This window comes from Hylobates moloch, unplaced genomic scaffold (genome assembly GCF_009828535.3).
Source record: "Hylobates moloch isolate HMO894 unplaced genomic scaffold, HMol_V3 SCAFFOLD_10, whole genome shotgun sequence".
In the NCBI taxonomy this organism is placed as follows: Eukaryota; Metazoa; Chordata; class Mammalia; order Primates; family Hylobatidae; genus Hylobates; species Hylobates moloch.
In genome coordinates this window covers 57018487-57044514 of record NW_026652285.1, presented here as the reverse complement: position 1 = coordinate 57044514, position 26028 = coordinate 57018487, and the positions used below count along the sequence as shown (strand labels likewise).

The window sequence follows — 26028 nt, the reverse complement described above, 5'->3', positions numbered from 1 at the left end:
TCACTTTTTGGGGAAACTAATTTGAGGGCAGATTAGAAAACACAAATAAGTTAACTTTCTGATTTTTTTTAAGATGTAGAAGTCGTTCATGGATTCAGAAGCCAGACTCTGTTTGTTCCCTTGTTGAATTGAGTGATACTCAGGATGAAACACCAAATTTGGAGAATGAAGGTACATAGATTTTCTTAAATAATGTAGACCTAATGGTTATAGGACACTTATCTTTTTCCTCAGTTGATAAGTTAAGAAACATCCAGGAATTCTCAAAGACCAGAACTTGGTACAAATGCTTTCCTAGTTGGTAGAATTTCTTTTATGTTCTCTGTTTTACCTCTTTTACTCCTTAATAAAAAAAGATTTTCTATCAATTAATTATGGCTAGAGATATAGGCTAACTCCCTCAGAATAAGGATTTTTATATTCAGACCTGAATTGATATGCTTTGTATTCCTGATGATGTTAAAATACAGTATAAATAATTATACTAAGTGTCTACTCCTTCACTGGGACTTGTGCCTAACGTCAATGATGTATTTGGCATTAGAGCCCAGTTAGTGTACTGGGTGTTGGTAATGTTTTAGTACACAACTGCTAAGAATTTTTATGCATCAATAACAACATCAAAAACATTTATGAGCCACGCATAGTAGCTCATGCCTGTAATCCCAGTGCTTTGAGAGGCTGAAATGGGAGAATTGCTTGAGGCTAGGAGTTTGAGGCCAGCCTGAGCAACATAGTGAGATTGTCTCTCTACAGAAAATTAGCTGAGCATGGTGATGCGTACCTACTCAGGAAGAAGGCTGAGGTGGGAGAATCGCTTGAGCCCAGGAGTTCGAGGCTGTAGTGAGCCGAGATCACACCACTGCACTCTAGTCTAGGCGACAGAGCAACACCCTGCCTCAAAAAAAAAAAAAAAAAAAAAAAAAAAAATACTACTACCCTATAGTTTTCACAACTTTTTTTTTTTTTTTTTTTTTTTTTTTTTGAGGGAATTCGAGTGCAATGGTGTATTCGGTCATTGCACCTCCCTTGGTTCAAGGTTCTCCTGCCTCACCTCCCCAATAGTGGGATATGGCTAATTTTTGTATTTTTAGTAGAGATGGGGGTCTCACTATGTTGGCCAGTCTGGTCTCGAACTTCTGACCTTGTGATCTGCACACCTTAGCCGCCCAAAGTGCTGGGATTACAGGTGTGAACCACTGTGTCCAGCCAGTAGTAGTAGATTTTGTTAACTCATCTCTCTTGGTCAATGCATGGTTGACCCACAAAAAATAAGGGAATAGGGAATATAAATAATATAAGTGCTACACTTTGAAAATATAGAGCATCTCTTTAAGAACCTATACATGGATTTATGAGCCTAAAATTTAAGCATAACTAAAATAAATTTCAAAATGTGGAAATAATAAAGGTAAATGCTACTCAAGCAGCCATGCTTGAGCTGTTTGTTACTGCTCTGCAACCAGGAAAAAAAACTTACGTCGGAATGTAAATGAGCTTACACTAGTTCTTTCCTTGAGAAAGTCTGGCTATGAAAAAAATGTCACCTGAACTAAAGCAGTGTGCTTAGTGACATAGTTGATTTACATTCTGGTGCAGGACAGTAACAAACAGTGCTAGACCACACTCTGAGTAGCCTGGTATAGTCTGCATTCTCCAATTACAATAAAAGTAGAAGTTGATAGGAAACAAATTCACCCCTCTATCCATCTGGAAATTTTACACCTATCTCAAATAACTCATGTTAAAGGCAATGAAAAACTGTGTGTCTGAACCTATGGGTTATTATGAAAGAATATATACATATATGTATTAATTTGTAAGAAAATAAAAACTCTTACTGTAAGCTGGAATGGTAGAGTCCCAATTGCTGTGTATGTTTTCCCCTTTTTCCTTCCCTTCCTTTTTGTCTCTTCCACTGCCACCTCTAAATTGCTTTTGAGTCTGCTTTTCTTTTTTTAACTCTACTTCTGTTGAATATTTTACCAGCAGATAGTTTTATTTCTCTATTTTTTTTAAAGGTTTAAAGATTGATTGTCTCCAGGAGAGTCAAGAATTGAATTTGCAAAAATTAAAGAATTCAGAACGCATACTTACTGAAGCTAAACAAAGAATGAGAGAACTTACAATTAACATCAAGATGAAGGAAGATCTGATTAAAGAATTAATAAAAACAGGTAATAGTATCTTGCGAACCAGCTTATATGAGAAAGAAAACTTCTAAAATTGCTTCTGATGTGGTAACAGTTACTTTAGTTTTTGAAGCTCAGGTCTATCTACTTAGCTTGGATTGGTGTAACAAGGTGAGTTTTTAGGCCAATATATGGAGGTTAGTTATCAAAATAATTTTGTTCTTTTGGGATTTCACCTCTGAATTGTTCTAACCAGTGTGAACTCTGCATTGTGCTGAAATTCTGTGGCACTTAATGTGCCAGTTACAACATGTTTATTTTTTGAGACAGGGTCTCACTCTGTCACCTAGGCTGGAGTGCAATGGTGCAGTCATGACTCACTGCAGCCTTGACCTCTGGGGCTCAACCAATCCTCCTACCTCAGCCTCCCAAGTAGCTGGGACTACAGGCATGTGCCACCATGCCCAGTACGCACCTGTAGTTTTTATAAATTTTTTTGCAGTGTATTAGAATTGATAAAATATAGTATAGATGTCCTGTTATTATTGGTTGGCAGAAGCAGCTGCTCTTCAAGAGAAGTCTTCAGTGAGAGGGCATTGAAAAGTAAGCACTCACTGACGCTTTTGATAGTCACCATCTCTGAGGATTTTTAGGAAAGCTCCAAATTGCCCTTGGTTCTAATGAGCAAGAAAAGGGTCTTCTCTGTGTAAGTTCTGGTATCCTCTATTTTAAAACAACTACGTTGGGTATACCGGGCCACAAACACATGCTTGTTTAATAAGATCCATAGTAAGGTAACCTTTCTGAAAGAAAGTCGTTGATTCTAGTGGGTAAATATCCTCAACTTCCACAGGCAGTACTCTGAAATCTTGGGAATGGAGAAACCATTCTAGATCAGCTCCTAGATACTCCTAAGAGGGGTCAACTGGTGTTTGATCCTGCCTGTGGGGAAGCAGCATGGTCAAACTCATTTAAACATCTGGGTAACTGGAGCTAGGATGATGCATAGCACATATGTCACTAGGAATGAGAAAGGAAAAAGCTTTGGGAAAGTAGCTAAGCAGAGGATGCTTCTTAAAAAATGTCAAAAAAAAAGAAAACACAAAAAACTTAATGCCCTTAATGCTCTCTCACTGAAGACTTCTCTTGAATAACAGCTACTTCTGCCAACGAATAATAACAGGACATCTATACTATATTTTATCAGTTCTAATACACTGCAAAAAAAATTTATAAAAACTACTGATGCGTACTGGGCATGGTGGCACATGCCTGTAGTCCCAGCTACTTGGAAGGCTGAGGTAGGAGGATTGGTTGAGCCCCAGAGGTCAAGGCTGCAGTGAGTCATGACCGCACCACTGCACTCCAGCCTAGGTGACAGAGCGAGACCGTCTCAAAAAAATAAAATAAACATGTTGTAATTGGCACTGTATTTTTTTTAGTGGTTCATAAAATATTGGTGTGTTGGACAATTAATGAATAGTCCAAAATGACTTGTTAATATATCGTAGTTGTGTGTATTTTAAAGTTAGTCAAGTAATCGTAAATTAAAGTCAGAGGACAGTTCACACTGCATTTAGTTAAATAACTTTTATCAAAAAATGATGAGTATTTTTGGGTAGCAGTATAACCAGCTATATAAATAGTATAATAGACTGGGCGCGGTGGCTCACGCCTGTAATCCCAGCACTTTGGGAGGCTGAGGCGGGCAGATCATTTGAGGTCAGGAGTTCAAGACCAGCCTGGCCAACATGGTGAAACCGTCTCTACTAAAAATACAAAAATTAGCTGGGCATGGTGGTGTGTGCCTGTAATCCCAGCTACTCAGGAGGCTGTCGCAGGAGAATTGCTGGAACCCAGGAGGCGGAGGTGGCAGTGAGCTGACATTGTACCACTGCACTCTAGCCTGGGTGACAGAGCGAGACTCTGTCTAAATAAATAAATAGTATAATAAACTGTCTCTGGTGATTATTCATCCCCTGAGCTTTAGACTCCTGTTTTCTACTGCCACGAGTTTGCCAGTCTAGTTCAGGGATGGTTGCCTATTCAGAGCAAATCAAAACCAAGCTTTTAGGGTCACTAGCTGGACTTAGAATCAAAAGAGATATAGAAATATCTTTATTCTATTTTTTCTGTTCTATATATTAATAAGAAAAGAATTTAAAAGGAATTAATCTTGAATAAGTTCAGGTTAGTGAAAAAGGAGAGAGTTAGCTTTGGATGAAAAGATTCTTAAGAGACAACAAATCAAATGTATTGTGGACCTTGTTTAGATCCTGATTTAAATAAACCAATTGTGAAACACATTTTGAGGCAATTGGGGAAGTCTGAATATGGACTGATTGGTATTAATATTGTTAGTGTGATAATGACTTTTTGGTTATGTCCATATTTTGTATGAATGCTGATTACAGTATGTATAAGTAAAAAGAGGAATTTAACAAAATGAAGTATGTATAGGTGAGATGAGTGACATCTGGGATTGCTTTATAATATTTAAGCAAAGTAAAACAAAAGGCATATTTGAAGCAACTGTGACAAAATCTTGATAACTTTTAAATCTGGGTGATGGGGGTTCATTTTATTATTTCTTTTGTTATATTTAAAAATTTTCATAATAATTTAAAAAAGGAATTCAAGCAGACAGATTATTGGTAGCAGGAGGCTGGAGTATACTAAGAGGACAAACAGTTACTCCATATATCCTTCTTAACTGAGTTTGATGCCAGCAAAGCTCAAATACAAATTCAGAGGACCAGAAATGTCACTCTAAAACGCCAAAGATTGAACCAGTGAGACTGACTGGCAGCAGATGGGAACAGTCATTAAGGAACTAATCATTAAGAGGCCTGATGGCAAGCTGTGTTTGATGCGGGTGGGTGGGGACAACTGGGTTTTTAATGCTATGCGTTAAATAGTATCACTGACTGGCTGGATTTTAGAGTAGAGTATTTTTATGTTTTTGATGTTTAACTTCTTTTTACATAATTTATACTAATAATAATTATTATTATGGTTAAGGTAATGATGCCAAGTCTGTAAGCAAGCAGTATTCTTTGAAAGTAACAAAGCTAGAGCATGATGCAGAACAGGCAAAAGTCGAACTAACTGAAACGCAAAAGCAGCTACAGGAGCTGGAAAACAAAGATCTTTCTGATGTTGCAATGAAGGTAAAATTACAGAAAGAGTTTCGTAAAAAGATGGATGCTGCAAAGCTGAGAGTTCAGGTAATTTAAAAAATGTAATTGAGAAAATTTATTTAAGCTTTCTTGCTTCTGAGGATTCTTGTACTGAGTTAGGAAAGAAGTGGGATTCAGTTTATACCAGCAAGAGAAACTGGGTGTCAACTTTTCTTTTGTAGTGTGCTGGTCAGTTTACATATTTTACAATCTGAGTAATGTATTTCTTAATTCAAGAAGTATATTCTTTCAATCATCATATCAAAAAACCACATGGTAAGAAATAAACATAACCACGAAATGGTGTTTTTTTCTGAAGGACAAAGGATTAAATAATGGTTAAATAATGCAAATAAAACAGCTGGTACATATATGACACTTTGTAGACACTCAACAAATGGGAACTATTTCGAGATATGGTTTTCCCAAACCATAACTGATTGGCTTAAGAAAGGTTAATAACTTTGTGTACTGCAACTCATCCTTAACTTCCTAATACCTGGTTTTAGCTTTAACTTTAGAAATAGCTACAGTTAAAAATTCTATTCTATGAGAAATATTCCATCACATAGAGATTTTGTATGATGAAGCCATTTCCAGGTGCTTTGGAGATAGTCACAGTGCTTTGTTAGTCTGATTATAATGAACTTTCTAGGAGGTGTCCTCTATTTCTTTATCTCTCATGGTCTACTGCTTTCTTTCATGTTATAGAAACATTTTTATATTTTTCCATTGTAGGTAGAGTTGTAATTAACCTATTCACAGCATTATTATTATTATTGAACTATGCCACAGTTATTTGCTTTCAGCAAAATAGATGTTTACAATATACCTTTGGTGTGCCCGGTATATTGTAATATACCAGTATATTCTGGTGTGACAGGCCAGAAAAGTCCCTCCTGGGGTTTCTAATGCCACCTCAAACATCTGGATATTTCCACTAAAAGTTGTTACCTAAATAGCTTCTCAAGCCAACATCAAGTTAAAATAATATGACTTGAATGTTTGAACTGCTTAAAGGAGGACATAGGGTGGTTATCTATGTCACACCTTCCATTTTCCTTCAGAATAGTTATTTCCACTTTGGAATTCACCTTTCCATGCTTTGCTTCCTGCTGTATATCCTTTTCTGCTAAGAGTACTGATAAGGAAAGAAAATGAAAGGTGTAGAACTTTACCTCAAAAGAAACATCTGATACAGCAGAGGACAGAAACAAGACATAGTTTTAGAAATTTTGTACCTTTGACATATCCCTGCGCTACTCATGGGGATAAGGATGATGAGGATGAGGAGGACAGTAGTTACCATTTGTTGAGGGCCTATACATACCAAATGGTTTATACGCATTATTTAATCCTTTGAAGTGGGCATTTTTAGCCATTTTACAAATGTGGAAACAAAGGTTTAGAAAGGTAAAATAACTCAGTCAGAGTCCCACAGTGGTGATGACAATACCGGTTTTCAGTTCTCTAACATACCATACTTTTTTTTTGAGATGGAGGCTTGCTCTGTTGCCCAGGCTGGAGTGCAGTGGCATGATCTCAGCTCACTGCAGTTGCCTCCTCCCAGGCTCAAATGATCCTCTTGCCTCAGGCTCTCAAATAGCTGGGATTACAGGTGCCTGCCACCACGCCCGCAAATTTTTGTATTTTTAGTAGAGACGCGGTTTCACCACATTGGCCAGGCTGGTCTCAAACTCCTGACCTCAAGTGATCCACCCATCTTGGCCTCAGAAAGTGCTGGGATTACAGGTGTGAGTCACCGCACCCAGCCATATCATGCTGTTTTAAAATATTGAAATACTAGTATTTTTACTGGTATAAAACGGTTATTTCAATTTTTAAAACAAAACATTTTTAAATTAAAAACTTCTAAAACCTATATTTTTAATGTCTTTAGGTATATGTAGAGCATTACATGCTGCATTAATAGTTTAATGCTGACAGATGCACTTTTGAGCAACTATGAAATAAGTGCAAAAGACAATGGGAACAGTATCTCACTCTAAGACTTTCAGGATGTACACTGATATTTTTAATATTATGTGAAAAAGACATTAAAATGCTGGTATTATATTTTTTGCTGCAGTATTGTAATTACTGTCAATTATAAGTGGCAAAGCCAGTGTCCAAATTTAGGTACTGGAAACGGCAAAGGCCTGTGGCCTCCAAGCTAGTGGTACCCAAAGTAGTCCATCTGCAGATTGTTCTTGTTCTGTGATGAGATAAAGGTCAATCATTGCACAGCTTCCTTGATCAAAAAAGTTTCACATGAAAACATCAACCGAATCTAACAGTATACTGAGGAGTGCAAATTGACAACAATGTCTATTGTTGAACTAGCACTGGTCCAGAGATCACATTTTGAGTAGCACTGCTCTAAGCAGCAGTGCCTCTTGGATACTTAGTTTAATTAAAACAAAACTTGCCTATGCTAACACTGTATTGCCAAAATAAAGGAAATAATTGTGGTCTGCATAATTTATGAATGACATCCCTTTACCTTTTTTATGCCACCTAATTGGTACTTAGTGCAATGTTAATCACATAATACAAGTTTAATATATGTTTGTTTGGTCAGGACTAAATTGTAACATAAGTATTTTATATTAGTGATGTGAACACTTTGAAAGTCTAATGCTATCTATATGTAATTTTAGTTAGATGAGAAGGAATTTAAGATAAATGTTATAATAGTAATTATAATGGTTGGTCACTCTCAGGGAAGATGTTATCAGCTCTGATCATCCTAACTCAGGGATTAACGATTTAGGCTATAGCTGTAGCTATAAAAACAAGAGCACAGTGGAATGCTATGCAGCCACCCGGAACAAATCCATATGAAAAGACCTCTGAGATAAGTAGGAAAAAAGGGAGACAGTAGTCTATATAGAATACATATGCAGCTATTTGCACGCATATGCATACATTTTTTTCTGGAAGAATAAGAAATTGATAATTTTGTGTTGGGAAGCAGGACAGGTAGATTGGGGTGTATGATAAGAGTGACTCTTAAAATATAAATTCAGTTTCATACTGTTTTAACTATTTTTTAAATTAAAATACTTATTAATGAAAAGCAAATCATCTGTTTCATTTTGTTTGTTGCCCACAGCAGGAAGTCTCATCATTCTTTATACTTTTACATATGTGATGCAAATTATGATGGTTTCCCTAATTGCAAAAATGGAAATGTATGATAGTAAGCAATTGTTTGTGAACCTGTGAAAAATAAATGAAAATCTAGAGAAAATTCCTTCTTTTACCATCAAATGAAAAGATTAAGTTTAGTTGAGGATTGTGAGAGATTCAGTTTTTCATTTTGAAATATTCCATATGATCTCAGGTCTTACAGAAGAAGCAACAAGATAGTAAGAAACTGGCGTCACTGTCAATCCAAAATGAGAAACGTGCTAATGAACTAGAGCAGAGTGTAGATCACATGAAGTATCAAAAGATACAGCTACAAAGAAAACTACGAGAAGAAAATGAAAAAAGGAAGCAACTGGATGCAGTAATTAAGCGGGACCAGCAAAAAATCAAAGTAATATTGTCATACATTCCTGCTAAGTATAATATGAAATGTTAAACGGCTCAGAGCTAACGAATCCATGGTCTTCATTCAATTGGCTTGTGAAGTATCTATCCTTGACCTGCCCTTCACTGCTGTCCTTATTCACGTTAAAGCTTTGTTCATCTACATAGTAAAACCTATTTATTGAATTCTGAGTACTGTCTTGAAGGCTTTGACTGCACAAAAGAAGGTACAATGATAATTTCTCTTAGTAGGATCCTAACTTTAATTGAAGCTGTCAAAAACATACATTTATAAAGCCAACTTTCTAAATAATACCTATCATTTGAATAGGATTTTCTGTCTTCAAAGTGCTTTGACATGCATTGTCCATGTGGCTACACAGAAAAAGTACCAGGTAAAGTGGTACCTTTTCATTCACAGTGAGCAGAAAAATGATCAGACCTGTATGCACAGCAGTTCTAGAATAGATTGGGCTGGGGAAGAACTTAGTGGTGTCAGCCTAGGCTCTTTGACCAGGCTATCATAGGTTCAAATCCTAGCTCACTCAGTTGCTGACTGAGAGATTTATTGAGAAAATAAATTTTCTCAAATTTCTCAAAAATTTTACCCTCTCTGAGTCAGTTTATTCTTATCTAAAATGGCCTTAATCCTACTTGTCCCACAGGGCTTTTTTGAAAAAGATGATGATGATTATAATAACAGACACTTATCTAGTACTATGTGTCAGGCTCTGTTCCATTGAAATATTAAGCTGAACCCAAGGCATGGGACATAATTGGAGATTTCCTAGATATTTTAAAAATTAAGATTTTATTTTATTTTATTTATTTATTTATTTATTTTGAGACGGGGTCTTGCTCTGTCGCCCAGGCTGGAGTGCAGGGGCGCGATCTCGGTTCACTGCAAGCTCCGCCTCCCGGGTTCACGCCATTCTCGTGCCTCAGCCTCTCCGAGTAGCTGGGACTACAGGCGACTGCCACCACGCCCGGCTAATTTTTTATATTTTTAGTAGAGACAGGGTTTCACCATGGTCTCAATCTCCTGACCGCGTGATCCACCCGCTTCGGCCTCCCAAAGTGCTGGAATTACAAGCGTGAGCCACCGCACCCGGCAAGATTTTATTTTTTTAGAGCCATTTTAGGTTCACAGCAAAATTGAAAGGAAGGTACAGAGATACTCTATATACTCCCTGTCCCTGCACATGTTTAGCCTCTCCCATTATCAATATGCCCCAGATTTCCTAGATTTTCAACAATGGATATAACCTATTTTCCAACCTTAAAAACAAAAATCACAGAATTCAGCAATGGAAGGGAACTTAAAGAGCATTTAAACCAAGTTACTCATTATTTATTATTAATTTTTAAGTTGTGGTAAAATATATATAACATAAAATTTACCATTTTAACTTTTTTTTTGTTTTTTTTTTTTTGAGATGGAGTTTCACTCTTGTTGCCCAGGCTGGAGTGCAATGGTGTGATCTCGGCTCAACACAGCCTCCACCTCCTGGGTTCAAGTGATTCTCCTGCCTCAGCCTCCTGAGTAGCTGGGATTACAGGCGGGCACCACCACGCCCGGCTAATTTTGTATTTTTAGTAGAGACAGGGTTTCTCCATGTTGGTCAGGCTGGTCTTGAACTCCCGACCTCAGGTGATCCGCCCGCCTCAGCCTCCCAAAGTGCTGGGATTACAGGTGTGAGCCACTGTGCCCAACCCATTTTAACTGTTTTTAAGTGTATAATTCAGTGGCATTAATTACATTCACAATCTCGTGCAACCATCACCACTATCTATTTCCAAAACATTTTCATCACTCCAGACAGACACTCTGTAATATTATGGAATAGCTCCTCATTTTCCCCTCCCCCCAGCTCTTGGTAATCTCTAATCTACTTTCTCTATGAATTTGCTTATTCTAGATACTTCATATAAGTAGAATTATATAATATTTTACCTTCTGTGTCAGCCTTATTTCATTTAGCATAATATTTTCAAGGTTTGTCTACACTGCAGCATGTACAAGAACTTCATTCCCTTTTATTGCAAATAATATTCCATTGTATGGATATGCCACAGTTTCTTTATCCATTCATCCATCAATGGACACTTGAGTTGTTTCTACCATTTGGCTATTGTGAATAATGCTGCAGTGAACATTGGCATACAAATAAGTCTCTGTTTTCAGTTCCTTTGGGTATGTACCTAGGAGTAGAATTTCTGGGTTATATGGTAAATCTGTGCTTAGCTTTTTGAGAAACCACTGTTCTTCATAGCAGCAGCAGCATTTTACATTTCCACCAGCAATGTGTGAATGTTCTAATTTCTCCACACTTTTGTCAACACCTGTTTCTTTCTTTTTTTTATTATAGTCATCCGAGTAGGTATGAAGTTGTATCTCTTTTTTTTTTTTTTTTTCTTTTTTGAGACAGAATCTCTCTCTGTTGCCCAGGCTGGACTGCAGTGGCGTGATCTCGGCTCACTGCAAGCTCCGCCTCCCGGGTTCACGCCATTCTCCTGCCTCAGCCTCCCGAGTATCTGGGACTACAGGCACCCGCCACCATGCCTGGCTAATTTTTTGTATTTTTAGTAGAGATGGGTTTTCACTGTGTTAGCCAGGATGGATGAAGTTGTATCTCATTGTGGTTTTGGTTTGCATTTCCCTAATGACTAATGATGTTGAGCATCTTTTCATGTGCTTATTGGCTGTTCATAAATCTTCTTTGGAGAAATGTCTATTCAAGTTCTTTGTCCACATTTTAATTTGGTTCTTTGTTGTTGAGTTGTATGAGTTCTTTATATATTCTGACATTAAATTCTATCAGATACATGATTTCCAAATATTTTTTCCTATTCTGTAGGTTTTCTTTATACTTTGATAATATCCTTTGATATGCAAAAATTTTTAGTTTTGTTGAAGTCCGATTTATCTATTTTTTTCTTTTGTTGCTTGCGTTTTTTGGTGTCATGTCTAAGAATCCATTGCCTAAATCCAAGGTCATGAAGATTTATGTTTTCTGCTAAGAGTTTTATGTTTTTTGCTTTTATATTTAGGTCATTGGTCCATTTGGGGTCAGTTTTTGTATATGGTGTGAAGTAGCGGTCCAGATTTATTCTTTTGCATGTGGAACTCCAGTTGTACCAGTACCATCTGTTGAAGAGACTGTTCTTTCCTCCATTGAATGGACTTGGCACCCTTATCAAAAATCAGTTGGAGTGAGAAATAGGGAAATGCTGATAGGGGAAACGGGGAGATGTTGGTCAAATGGTACAAAGTTGCAGTTATGTAGAATAAATAAGTCTAGAGACTTAGTGTACAGCATGATGACTATTGTATACTGGAAATTTGCTAAGAGAGTGGATTTCAGGTACTCTTACCACAAAAAAAAACCAAAATGCTAACTATGTGAAGAGATAAATATGTTAGCTTGACTATAGTAATCATTTCACTATGTATATCAAAACATCATGTTGTATACCTTACACATGTACAATTTTGTTTTTTTGAGACAGGGTCTCACTCTGTCACCCAGGCTGAAGTGCGGTGGCATGATCATAGCCCACTGCAGTCTCCAATTCCTGGGCTCAAGTGATCCCCCTGCCTTAGCCTCCTAAGCAGCTGGGACTACAGATGCATACCACCACACCTGGCTAATTTTTTTTTCTACTTTTTATAGACAGTGTCTTGCTATATTTCCCAGGCTGGTCTTGAACTCCTGGCTTCAAGTGATCCTCTGGTCTTGGCCTCCCAAAGTATTGGGATTACAGGCCTGAGCCACCATGCTTGGCCCCAGTTTTTATTTTTAAAAAATCAACTGGCCATAGATATATGGTTACTAAACTTTCAGTTCTATTCCATAGGTCTATATGTCTATCCTCATGCTAGTATCACACTATTTTGATTACTGTAGGTTTGTAGTAAGTCTTGAAATCAGGAAGTAAGTCCTCCCACCTTGCTCTTCTTTTTCAAGATGATTTTGGCTATTCAGGGCCCCTACAATTTTCCACGTGAATTTGAGGATGGGCTTTTCCATTTCTGCAAAAAAGGCTATTGGAATTTTGATAAGGATTGTTGAATCTCTAGATTGCTCTGAGTAGTATTGACATCTTGACAATATTAAATTTTCTTATCCACGAGCATGGGAAGTCTTTCCATTTATTTAGGTCTTCATTAATTTCTTTCAGCAATGTCGTAATTTTTAGTGTACCAGTAGTATTTTACCTCTTTACTTAAACTTGTTCCTAGATATTCTTTTAGATGCTATTATAAATGGAATTGCTTTTTAAATTTCCTTGACACTATAAGACAACCCAGTGAAGAGTATGAGTTTAATTGCAGCTATGGAAAAGTATTCTATACTCACCTAGGATGGAGTATAGAAGTTAAGAGGGCAAAAATCAGAGCCATGAGGAACTCCCATATTTAAAAGAACTGGTAATAATAATAATGATTCATAATAATGGTAATAATAATAATTATAGCAATAGTTAACATTTATTGAGATTTATATTCAAGCAATACTTTGCTAAGCATGTATGTGTCATCTTTTATCCTTTTTTCTTATTTTCAACTTTTTTTTTCTTCTGGATTTGTCTTTAAATATCTTAATTTTTTCATCCTAAAATTATCCTCCTTCAACCTTTTTCCCCTCCCTTTCTTACCTCCCCTTTGTAACCAAACTTCTTGGGAAAGTTGACTGCATTTGTTTCTGTTACTTCTACTTTCATTCGTTCTCTTATCCTGTCCAGCTGGCTTCTGGCTCTATCACCCACTTCACAGCTCTTGAGAAGTTCACTAGTGCTCTCTCTGTCACTAAAGTCCTTATCTTAATACTGTGCATCCAGCACAGTTCAGCACTCCCTCCGTCTTGAAGTATTTTCCCCTTGCCTTTGTGACATTATACTTTCCTTGTTTTTTCCTCTCTTCCTGATTGCTTGTTCTCTGTCTTGGCTAGCTCATCCTACTCCACCAGTCCTTTTAAATATGGGAGTTCCTCATGGCTCTGGTCTCTGCCCTCTTCTATACTCTATCCTAGGTGAGTATAGGATACTTTTCCATGGCTGCAATTAAACTGAAAATTTCCAAATTAAATGCTTAATCCCAAGTCTGTTCTTTGAGCTCCAACCTCTTCCCTAGGTTGTCTTATAGATGAATTAATGATCTTCCTTACTTACCTTTCCATGATTCCCCACTCCCTGCTCCCTTCATGGGGGAAAAATGTAGTTCTCCAATGTGCCTTACCTGATATATCAGTTGGGTGTGCTAGAAATTTAGGCATCATAATTGGTTCTTGCCTCTTTCTTATGCATATCCAATGAACCACTAAAGCCTTCAGAGTATATCTTTAAAACACCATGAATCTGTCCAATTTTCATTTCTGCTGCCAACAACTTAGTCTGTTTTGTTTTAGCCCTTCTTCCAATGTGAAGATCAGGCCAGCCTGTTCAGTGTTGTGGTCTTTGGTTTTTAACTCCTCATCTCTCATAGGCCATGGCTTAAACCAGCAAGACATAGCACTCTCTAAATCCATGCTTAGGGAAAAAAAGACAGTGTCTTCTTCAAAGAGTAGAAGTCTGCTGAAATGCAACTCTGCTTGTAACTCAAACGTTTACCTTCTTATGTAGTGCACTTTTTTTTTTTTTTTGAGACAAGGTCTTGCTCTGTCATCCAGGCTTGAGTGCAGTGGTGTGATCGTGGCTCACTGCAGCCTTGGCCTCCTGGGCTCAAGCAATCCTCCCACCTCAGCCTCCCAAGTAGCTAGGACTGCAGGCACATGCCAGCGTACCTCACACATTTTTAAATTTTTTGTGGAGATAGGGTCTTAACTATGTTGCCCAGGCTGATCTCGAACTCCTGGGCTCAAGTGATCTTCCTGCCTCAGCCTCCCAAAATGCTGGGATTACAGGCATAAGCCACCACACCTTGCCACCTAGGGCACTTTTATTCCATCTTGCCACATCTCTAATTCCAGTGAAATGACCCATTTATGGGGGATATCAGGTATTCCAGAAAAAGAAACAGACTTTCCCAAAGATATATTGATGTATCCTCTACTTAATGCAAAAACAGAAAACCTGCTTACAGTCCTAAAGGATATTTGCTGTCTGCTTGGAGCTAACTCTCTGAGACTCCTGTCTGTTTTCTACTTGACTAAACCATTTCCAAAGAATAGTACTACTTCTGCATAGGTTCTCTTCACAGCAGCAGTTCTTAACTGAGGTCCATGGATAGGCTTTGAAGAAAAGATATGAGAACTCCTGAAATTGTGGGTGGTGGTGTGATCTTAAGCTTTTTAACCACCCATTTCCTCATCCATAAAATGGATTTTATAATAGTCCCTATATCATAGGATCGTTGTGAGGGCTAAATGGGATAATTAAATAGATATAAAAAGCCTAGAACAGTGCCTGGTACACAGTTATTTTAATATGTATAACAAAGATTACAATGTAAGAAAAAAGGCATTGTCTGGAGCAACATGTGGAAGAGGGAATTAGAAGTACTCCTGTATCCTTTCTTTTTTTTTTTTTTTGAGACGGAGTCTCTCTTTGTTGCCCAGGCTGGAGTGCAGTGGCGTGATCTCATCTCACTGCAAGCTCCGCCTCCCGGGTTCATGCCATTCTTCTGCCTCAGCCTCCCGAGTAGCTGGGACTACAGGCACTTGCCACCACGCCCAGCTAATTTTTTTGTCTTTTTAATAGAGACAGGGTTTCACAGTGTTAGCCAGGATGGTCTCGATCTCCTGACCTTGTGATCTACCCGCCTTGGCCTCCCAAAGTGCTGGGATTACAAGTGCAATATACTTTTAAAGTGTATGTGGACAAACAGAAATAGTAGAGAGTCAACTCCAAGTATAAGGTCTGTTTATTTAAGGTAGCTTTATTTCATCATCCTGAAATTTCTAGGACTATCACAGGGGCTAAATTATAGCTATGAACTAGAACTAGGGAAGCATCAAGAACTATGGGTGGTAAACATAATAGAGTCCAAATTCACTCATAACTCAGATGGGTGTAACATTTTTCTTTATTTAGTCTATAGCACCTGTCCTCTTTGTGAGTGCACCTCTCTTCTATCCATGTCATGATTATTGCTGGAAATATGGTGGAAACTAATCAGATGTTCTCTCTGTTCAAACCTTGTTCTAAAAATGTAAACATTTCCTTTAAATACTTCTCAGCTCTTTTGAGTAAGAATGCTCAGTCTCTTAGCCTCCTTTTCCCTATGCTTCTGTCCCTAAGATGACAGCCAGTGTATGTTGTAGTTGAGTATATAGCCTTCTTTTATCCTATGCCTTGGAGTTGAAGATTGTGAGCAGCTGGAAATTATTTTCCCTTGTCCACCTTACCCTGCCTAATCTGCTGGCCCCTGATGATGAAACCCCTGGCTTGTATAACTCGCAGTTTGATCTTGCTTCTGGTTTAGAGCATGGAGGTGCTTTCCCTTCATCTCATCTCCCACTAGCATTATAAGCCCCTACTGAGGCTACTAGGCATTCTGTCTAGCTTGCTAGCCCAGCGGCCTGTCCTTATACCTAGTTTGGGAGCCAGTTCCCCACAATGACTACCTACATTAGCTCGCAACTCAGGATCCATGCCACTTGAGACCAAGGAGTCCAGTTGGGGTCTCTTTCCTAATCGTACCTCTCTGCTCTTTCAGCAAGGCTGGGCAATTGTGTATCGGTGTGGGGCTTCTGCACTGCAGTCTGCATTTTCTCTCCTGAATAGGTTAGGAGCCCGTCTCTCCCCATTGATACCTTTACTTATCATCCCCCTTTCTGGACCAAAACTCAGACAGAGGACAATTGGGAAACAAGTCTTTCTTACTGTCTCTTTTCTCCTTTCTGCCATTCCCAGGGCTGGAGAGCACTAGGCTTTTCTTTTACTTCCTTTCTATCGGTGCTTCTGAAATTACTTGTGGAGAAGGTATAGTTTTTATTTTGTTATAAATTTGTCACAGACTAACACTTTTATAAAACATGAATTAGTAGAAAAGTGAAATTTAAAATATACAAATAAAAGTCCATTTTAAAAATTGTTAGAGTCATCAGACATAAAATTATTCTGTCGAATTGCTATAAAAGTATCTCAGCACTTTCAATTGCGTACTTATCCATCATGGACCAGTAACAGAGAGTATGTGGACTGGCCAGCTTTGACTCATGGCCTCCTTCCTGTCCTGCTAAGCTTTAGTGATGGACAGCATCATTTCTAAACCCCTAGAAGGCACCAGGAACATTGCGCCTTTTGTTTTGTTTTGTTTTGAGACGGAGTCTCACTCTGTCACCTAGGCTGGAGTGCAGTGGCGCGATCTCAGCTCACCGTAATCTCTGCCTCTCAAGTTCAAGCAATTCTCGTGCCTCAGCCTCCTGAGTAGCTGGGAATACAGGCACACACCCAGCTAATTTTTGTATTTTTAGTAGAGACGGGGTGTCCCCATGTTGGCCAGGCTGGTCTTGAACTCCTGACCTCAGGTGATCAGCCTGCCTCGGCCTCCCAAAGTGCTGGATTACAGGCATGAGCCACCACTCCTGGCCAACATCACATCTCTTGACTTGACCCTTAAGATGTGGATAGAGGCTGGGCGTGGTGGCTCATGCTTGTAATTCCAGCACTTTGGGAGGCTGAGGCAGGTGGGTCACCTGAGGCCAGGAGTTCGAGACCAGCCTGGCCAACATGGTAAAACCCTATCTCTCCTAAAAAATAAAAAATAAAATACAAAAATTAGCCAGGTATGATGGCACACACCTATAATACCAGCTACTCAGGAGGCTGAGGCATGAGAATTGCTTGAAACCCAGGAGGCAGAGGTTGCAGTGAGTTGAGATTATGCCATTGCATCCAGCCTGGGTGACAGAGTGAGACTTTGTCTAGAAAAAAAAAAAAAAGATGTGGATGGAAACTAAAGAAATTTGGAAAATGCACTTCATAAGACCATGATCTGTCTTTCAAGTCTATTCTCATATTGCAAACTCCCATTTTTGAACACTAGAAATTGAACATTACTTTTCTTTTTGCATTTCTGCTATAATAAATTTTAATATACTCACAGCAGGTGGATGTCTTAAGTGGAGTAACTATGAAGGTAATAAGCTCAGAAAGGCAGAAGAGAATAACCCACTTATAAATTTCAGACTCTTATCCTTGTTACGCTAATATGTAACACTCATGAAGAATGAAAAAAAAAAAACTCAGTTTTGTTAGTAAATCCTAATTTTTGCAGTTGTATTTTATTGCCTCAGTAAGAGCTAACATTCCTTTCTTCTTAGATATGCTAATTACCCTGGTCTGATCACTATACATTATATGTATTGAAATAATCACTATGTACCTCACGAATATGTACAATTATTATTTGTCAATTAAAAATTAAGGCTGAGCATGGTGACTTACGCCTGTAATCCCAGAACTTTAGGAAGTTGAGGCTGGAGGATCACTGGAGGCCAGGAAGATCACTGGAGACTGGCCTGGGCAACATAGCAAGACCCCATCTCTACAAAAAATTTTAAAAAAATTAGCTGGATGTGGTGGTACACACCTGTAGTCCTAGCTACTTGGGAGGCTGAGGTGAGAGGATTACTTGAGCCCAGGAGCTTGAGCTTACAGTGAGCTATGATCACGCCATTGCACTCTAGTCTAGGTTACAGAGTGAGACCCTATCTCTAAAAAAATTTTTTAAACAAAAAAATCCCCACATTATTTTCTTCTCAAATAGAGCCCCAACCGTCATCTACTCATTTTCTTTCTGTAACTAAGGAAGTAAATGTTAAGAAAACGTGGCTGGATGGCTTGAGCCCAGGAGTTTGAGGCTGTGATTGTGCCACTGCACTCCAGCCTGGGTGAGAGAGCGAGATCTTGTCTCCAGAAAAAAAAAAAAAGAAAAGAAAATAATTGTCATCAGCATACTTAATGGTCAGGTGTAAAAGCAATAAGGTGTTTTCAACTTCTTTTTCTATAGGAACTACAATTAAAAACAGGACAGGAAGAAGGTCTAAAACTGAAAGCTGAGGACCTTGATGCATGTAACTTGAAAAGGAGAAAAGGTTCGTTTGGAAGTATAGACCATCTCCAGGTTTGTCAATTCTGTTTAGTGTTTCCTGGTTTCTCTTCAATCTGATGGTTGTCTAAATAGAGGTAAACTCACACCTGTAATCCTAGCACTTTGGAACGCCAAGGTGGGTGGATCACCTGCGGTCAGGAGTTCAAGACCAGCCTGCTCAACATGGTAAAACCCCGTCTCTACTAAAAATATAAAAATTAGCTGGGCTTGGTGGCGGGTGCTTGTAATCCCAGCTAGTTGGGAGGCTGAGGCAGGAGAATCGCTTGAACCCTGGAGGTGGAGGCTGCAGTGAGCCAAGACCATGCCACTGCACTCCAGCCTGGGCAACAAGAGCAAAACTCCCTCTCAATAAATAGATAGATAGATAGATAGATAGATAGATAGATAGATAGATAGATAGATGTAAAAACTGGTGGGCTCTGAATAAAACCTTCAAACACTAGATGCCGCCCAAATGCAAAATTTCTAGTATTTGTTTTGAAACTTTATTATTTTTCTTTTCTTAAATTTTAGATTCAGGGATACACATGCAGGTTTGTTACATGGGTATATTGTGTGATGCTAAGATTTGGGCTTCTAATAATCCTGTTGCCCAAGTAGTGAAACTTTTATTATTACAAAATTATTTTCTCATCCAGAAATGTGCTGTATTTTTTGTTTTTTCTTGCTCTCAGCAGAATCAATATATTCTTATTTCAGTAGAAATGAGTTGATTTGAATGTTGTAGAATATAAACATGAAATCTATGTTCACTGGACTGTATTTATTCCCATCTCATGAAGACGAATATATTTTATTTTTTTTGAGACGGAGTCTCGCTGTCGCCCAGGCTGGAGTGCTGTGGCACGATCTCAGCTCACTGCAAGTTCCGCCTCCCGGGTTCACACCATTCTCTTGCCTCAGCCTCCCAAGTAGCTGGGACTACAGGTGCCCACCACCATGCCCGGCTAATTTTTTGTATTTTTAGTAGACATGGGGTTTCACCGTGTTAGCCAGGATGGTTTCGATTTCGTGATCTGCCCGCCTTGGCCTCCCAAAGTGCTGGGATTACAGGTGTGAGCCACCGCGCCCAGCCAAAGACGAGTATATTTCTAAAAATCAGACCTCTACATTCAAAGAAAACCAAATTATATATGTACTTTATATATTAAAAAGCCATTATTTTAGTGCCACCTTTTAAAAAGAAAGTCATAATCCACAAACTGATTTTGAAGTTCAAAGAAATTGAAATTTTAAATTTTATGTAAGCAAAAAATACTGTATTTAAAATACCTAGAATGCAGTTATCTCTACCTTACTTTAGAAAGATTTATTCTCTCTTCATAAATTTTACATTACATTTTCTTAGTGACATTTAATAATGACATGGGTGCATTCCCACACACACCCAATCCACCCAGAAATGTCATCACCAGTTGTAATTTTTTAGGTTTTTTCCTTTTAAGTGGAGCTTAAAAAGAATCTCTTATTCATCTTTCAAACCCCACTCACAGTTTAAGAATGTTTGTAGAATATATTTAAGTTACTTGCTAGACTTCCTAGGATCTCCTACTGGAGTATTTAAGGATATGACAAAATTAACATTTTTATAGTTGCTCTTTCTCTTCCTAATAATTGTAGAGCTACTATAATATGTTAGGCTCCAGTGTCATCTGGACATGATAGTGCTTATAAGATTATACTATTAATATCTTGGTATTATTGGAAGACCGAATAGCTATGCATCTTCTTTGTCTTGGCCATTTTGCTCTCTTTTTCTCATATATATTCACTGTCTCATTGTATGATAGATTTCCAGAAACCCTTTCTATAAGGTTCATGAAAGACTAGGAAATAATACTATATGGATTTCTTTTCCTATTTATTTGTTGTTTTGGTGGCAGTGCTTCATTACCATGTCCACTTGGTAGAGTTCCTTTTAAACAGTCATATTCCATCTATATTTATGTTTGTATTTGTTTCTGCGTATTCTTAATTCAAGAGAGTACTCAGATGTTTGTTTTGGAGATCTTTTCAGCAATTTTTTATTTTTGTTTTTTTTTTCTTTTTTAAAAATAATTATTTGAGGTTGACAAGCTACAATGCAAATTGGCTTTCCTTCCATCCTCCATCATCTGTGTCTTCCACTGTGTGTATTCATTTATTCACTTCATTGACTGACTGAATCAGGCATTCATTCACTCATTCATTTAACATTTTATTGAATGCCTACTGTGGCCCAGGCAATATACCAGCCATGTGGATAAACGGGTAAAAACTACAGCCCCTGCAATCAATCAAGGAGTTCAAGTTGGGGAGATAGATAAGTAGGGCAGCCACCAGTGTAAGTGCTGTGATGGAAGTGTGCACCACTACAACAGAGTAGAAGATTCCAGCATGTTCTTAATATAGGCATAGAAAATTATCAGCCCTTTCTTTGTCAGGCTAAAAAATCCTAGACTGTTTAACATATCTGGGGAATAAATTTTAATTCTTTATAAAACAACATAGCTACATCTTGACTAGAACCACTGATGTCTTTAGGATCTCAGACGGGTACCTGAGTTACTCTGAGTGATAGTTTTTAAATGTTCATTTAAGAGATTTCAGCCAATCTGAAATTCTATTATTACCATATAATTTTTATGGCAGAAAGAAAAACAAGTAACTTTTTTTTAATTTTAATGTAGAAATTGGATGAGCAAAAGAAATGGTTAGATGAAGAAATAGAGAAAGTTCTGAACCAACGCCAAGAATTAGAGGAGCTGGAAGAAGACTTAAAGAAACGGGAGGCCATAGTTTCTAAGAAGGAGGCTCTGTTACAGGAGAAGAGTCACCTGGAAAATAAGAAATTGAGATCTAGTCAGGTATTCTGTTTAATACACTACTTTATTCTGGTTGTAAACCACTCCCCACTCCCCACTAGGATGACTATAATCAGAAAAACATAATAAGAAATGTGTGGGAGGAGGTGGAGAAATTGGGACCTTCATACACTGCTGGTGAAATTGGAAAATGGTGCAATTGCTTTGGATAACCATCTTGTAGTTCCTCAAAAGGCTAAACTTAGAGATACTAGGTGACCCAGTAATCTCATTCCTAGGGATGGATGGGAGGGTGGGTGGGTGGATTGATGGATGGATGGATGGATGGATGGATAGATAGATAGATAGATAGATAGATAGATAGATCGATCTATCTCTGTATTTCTCCATGAGAAATGAAAGCATGTATCCACACAAAAACTTGAACATGAACATTCATAGTAACATTCATAATAGCTAAAAACTGAAAACACAAATGTTCATCAAGTGATGAATGGATAAACTGTGATTATCCATACAATAGCGTATTATTTGACAATAGAAGGGAATGAAGTACTGATACATGTTACAACATGGATGAACCCTGAAAACCCATGTTAAGTGAAAGAAACCAGTCACAAAAGACCACCTTTGTATAATACCATTTGTATCAACTCTCCAGAAAGGGTAATTCCATTTCTGTCCAGAGACAAAAACTAGAATAGTGGTTACCTAGGGTTGGTGGGGGATTGGGGGGGAAATAGAATGCCTACTAATAGGTGTGGGGTTTCTTTTTTTGGTAGGGTGAAGAAAATGTAAAATTGATTGTGGTGATGGTTACATAACTGTGAATATGTGAAAAACCATTGAATTATATACTTTATTATTATTTTTTATTTTTTGAGACTGGAGTGCAGTGGTGCGATCTGTGCTCACTGCAACCTCTGCCTCCTGGGTTCAAGTGATTCTCCTGTCTCAGCCTCCCGAGTAGCTGGGATTATAGGCGCACACCACCATGCCCAGCTAATTTTTGTATTTTTAGTAGAGACGGGGTTTCACCATATTGGTCAGACTGGTCTTGAACTTCTGACCTTGTGATCCACCTGTCTTGGCCTCCCAAAGTGCTGGAATTACAGGCAGGAGCCACCATGCCCTGCCTTGAGTTAGTTATATACTTTAATGTTGGTGAACTGCATGGTATGTAGATTATATCTCATGAAAGCTATTATGTTTTTTGAAAAGCCATAAAAGGGAAAAGACAGTAGAGGAGATAACAGAGGACAAAAGATTACAAAAAAAGAAAAGATGGAAAGCAAATAGATGAGAGCTTATTAACTTAGCAGAACAGAAGATGCTGCATTCCAAGTACCTAGAGAGACACAAATGAGAGCCAGGCCAAGATCCTACATATATGCTATCATCACACATCTTACCAGCTTTTTAATACCTGACTCTGAAATGTGATGGGCATTTTAGGAATGCTTTAGATGTTTTCCTTTTTTAAAAATAACAGTTTTAGAGAGATAAAATTCACATAGAACATCAAAAAGACTCAGAAATGAAGGGACCAAGATTTTCAGAAGGCAGGAGTAGCATGAAGATGAAAACAGGGCATAGTCATGAAACTATTTTTTCTCACACTGGGACCGATTTATTTTCTGAAGATTGAACCAGGCACAGCAAAGGTTGTGATAAGTCAAAAAACTCCAAATAGGGAATGAATGCAAGTCTGCATATGAATTGTGAAACATCTATTTCCTAATCTCTACTTGGATCCAAGAATGCTGGCAGCCAGATTTATACTTCCTAGCTGGAGACTGGCATATTTTCTGAAACATCTAAAAAGATATGAAAACTCTTAAATTTGGAAGCCCCCACTTAAATAAGTGGCCCACATATATGCTATTACCACAAATCTTATCTGCTTTTCGATACCTGACTCTGAAATATGATGGACATTTCAGGAATGCCACTATTAGAGACAGAAAACAAAACAAAAGGAAAAAATAAACTCAGAGACATTAGAGATAGAGCAAGAAGCTGAAAAAACTTCACAGAAATCTTAATATCCTCAATGTGGTAAAAGATGACTATCTATAAAGAACTAGAAGTTATTAAAAACATGAAAGAACTCTTGGAAATTAAAAGAGTTGGAGGATAGGCAGGGTGCGGTGACTCACACCTGTAATCCCAGCACTTTGGGAGGCCAAGGCGAGCAGATCACTGGAGGTCAGGAGTTCGACACCAGCCTGACCAACATGATGAAACCCCGTCTCTTCTAAAAATACAAAAATTAGCCAGGCGTGGTTGTGGGTACCTGTAATCCCAGGTACTTGGGAGCTGAGGCAGGAGAATCACTTGAACCTGAGAGGCAGAGGTTGCAGTGAGCTGAGACCGTGCCATTGCACTCCAGTCTGGGCGACAAGAGCAAAACTCCATCTCAAAAAAAAGGCTTGAAGGATAAAGTTGAGGAAATATTCCAAAAAGTTAGTAAAAATATAAGTTAATAGAAAGTAGGAGCGAAACATTTTTAATTGGCAGATAAATCCAGAAAGCCCAAGATCCAAGTAATGGGAATTCCAGAAAGATACAACAGAGAAAACAGAAAAGAGGAGATTATCAAAGACATCATATAAAAAATTTTCTCAACACCAGTATTGTGAGACTGTAGGCCACTCACGTGCAGAGACACACATAGGCTCAAAATAAAGGGATGGAGGAAGATCTACCAAGCAAATGGAAAACAAAAAAAGGCAGGGGTTGCAATCCTAGTCTGTGATAAAACGGACTTTAACAAAGATCAAAAGAGATAAAGAAGGCCATTACATAATGGTAAAGGGATCAATTCAACAAAAAGAGCTAACTATCCTAAATATATATGCACCCAATACAGGGGCATCCAGATTCATAAAGCAAGTCCTTAGAGACCTCACAAAGAGACTTAGACTCCCACACAATAATAATGGGAGACTTTAACACCCCACTGTCAACATCAGATCCATGAGACAGAAACTTAACAAGGATATCCAGGAATTGAACTCAGCTCTGCACCAAGCAGACCTAATAGACATCTACAGAACTTTCCACCCCAAATCAACACAATATACATTCTTCTCAGCACCATATCACACTTATTCCAAAATTGACCACGTAGTTGGAAGTAAAGCTCTCCTCAGCAAATGTAAAAGAACAGAAATTATAACAAACTGTCTCTCAGACCACAGTGAAATCAAACTAGAACTCAGGATTAAGAAACTCACTCAGAACCGCTCAACTACATGGAAACTGAACAACCTGCTCCTGAATGACTACTGGGTACATAACGAAATGAAGGCAGAAATAAAGATGTTCTTTGAAACCAACGAGAACAAAGACACAACATACCAGAATCTCTGGGACACATTTAAAGCAGTGTGTAGAGGGAAATTTATAGCAGTAAATGCCCACAAGAGAAAGCAGGAAAGATCTAAAATTAACAGCCTAACATCACAATTAAAAGAACTAGAGAAGCAAGAGCAAACACATTGAAAAGCTAGCAGAAGGCAAGAAATAACTAAGATCAGAGCAGAACTGAAGGAGATAGAGACACAGAAAACCCTTCAAAAAATCAGTGAATCAAGGAGCTCGTTTTCTGAGATCAACAAAATTGATAGACTGCTAGCAAGACTAATAAAGAAGAAAAGAGAGAAGAATCAAATAGACACAATAAAAAATGATAAAGGGGATATCACCACCGATCCCACAGAAATACAAACTACCATCAGAGAATACTATAAACACCTCTACGCAAATAAACTAGAAAATCTAGAAGAAATTGATAAATTCCTGGACACATACACCCTCCCAAGACTAAACCAGGAGGAAGTTGAATCTCTGAATAGACCAATGACAGGCTCTGAAATTGAGGCAATAATTAATAGCTTACCAACCAAAAAAAGTCCAGGATCAGAAGGATTCACAGCCGAATTCTACCAGAGGTACAAGGAGGAGCTGGTACCATTCCTTCTGAAACTATTCCGATCAATAGAAAGAGAGGGAATCCTCCCTAACTCATTTTGTGAGGCCAGCATCATCCTGATACCAAAGCCTGGCAGGGACACAACAAAAAAAGAGAATTTTAGACCAATATTCCTGATGAACATCGATGCAAAAATCCTCAATAAAATACTGGCAAACCGAATCCAGCAGCACATCAAAAAGCTTATCCACCATGATCAAGTGGGCTTCATCCCTGGGATGCAAGGCTGGTTCAACATATGCGAATCAATAAACGTAATCCAGCATATAAACAGAACCAAAGACAAAAACCACATGATTATTTCAATAGATGCAGAGAAGGC

At 38.2% G+C, this 26028-nt stretch overlaps 1 protein-coding gene across 3 annotated transcripts in view; it reads left to right on the top strand.

Moving 5' to 3' along the window:
* Positions 1-26028, top strand: part of KIF27 (kinesin family member 27) — a 101455-nt gene that overhangs the window by 35411 nt on the left and 40016 nt on the right. For all 3 annotated transcript variants that reach the window (XM_032164386.2, XM_058446181.1, XM_058446180.1), the window contains 6 exons: positions 74-171; positions 2022-2177; positions 5154-5359; positions 8658-8855; positions 18804-18917; positions 21575-21751. In XM_032164386.2, coding sequence (XP_032020277.1) covers positions 74-171; positions 2022-2177; positions 5154-5359; positions 8658-8855; positions 18804-18917; positions 21575-21751 — 949 coding nt within the window. The remainder of the gene's footprint in view (positions 1-73; positions 172-2021; positions 2178-5153; positions 5360-8657; positions 8856-18803; positions 18918-21574; positions 21752-26028) is intronic.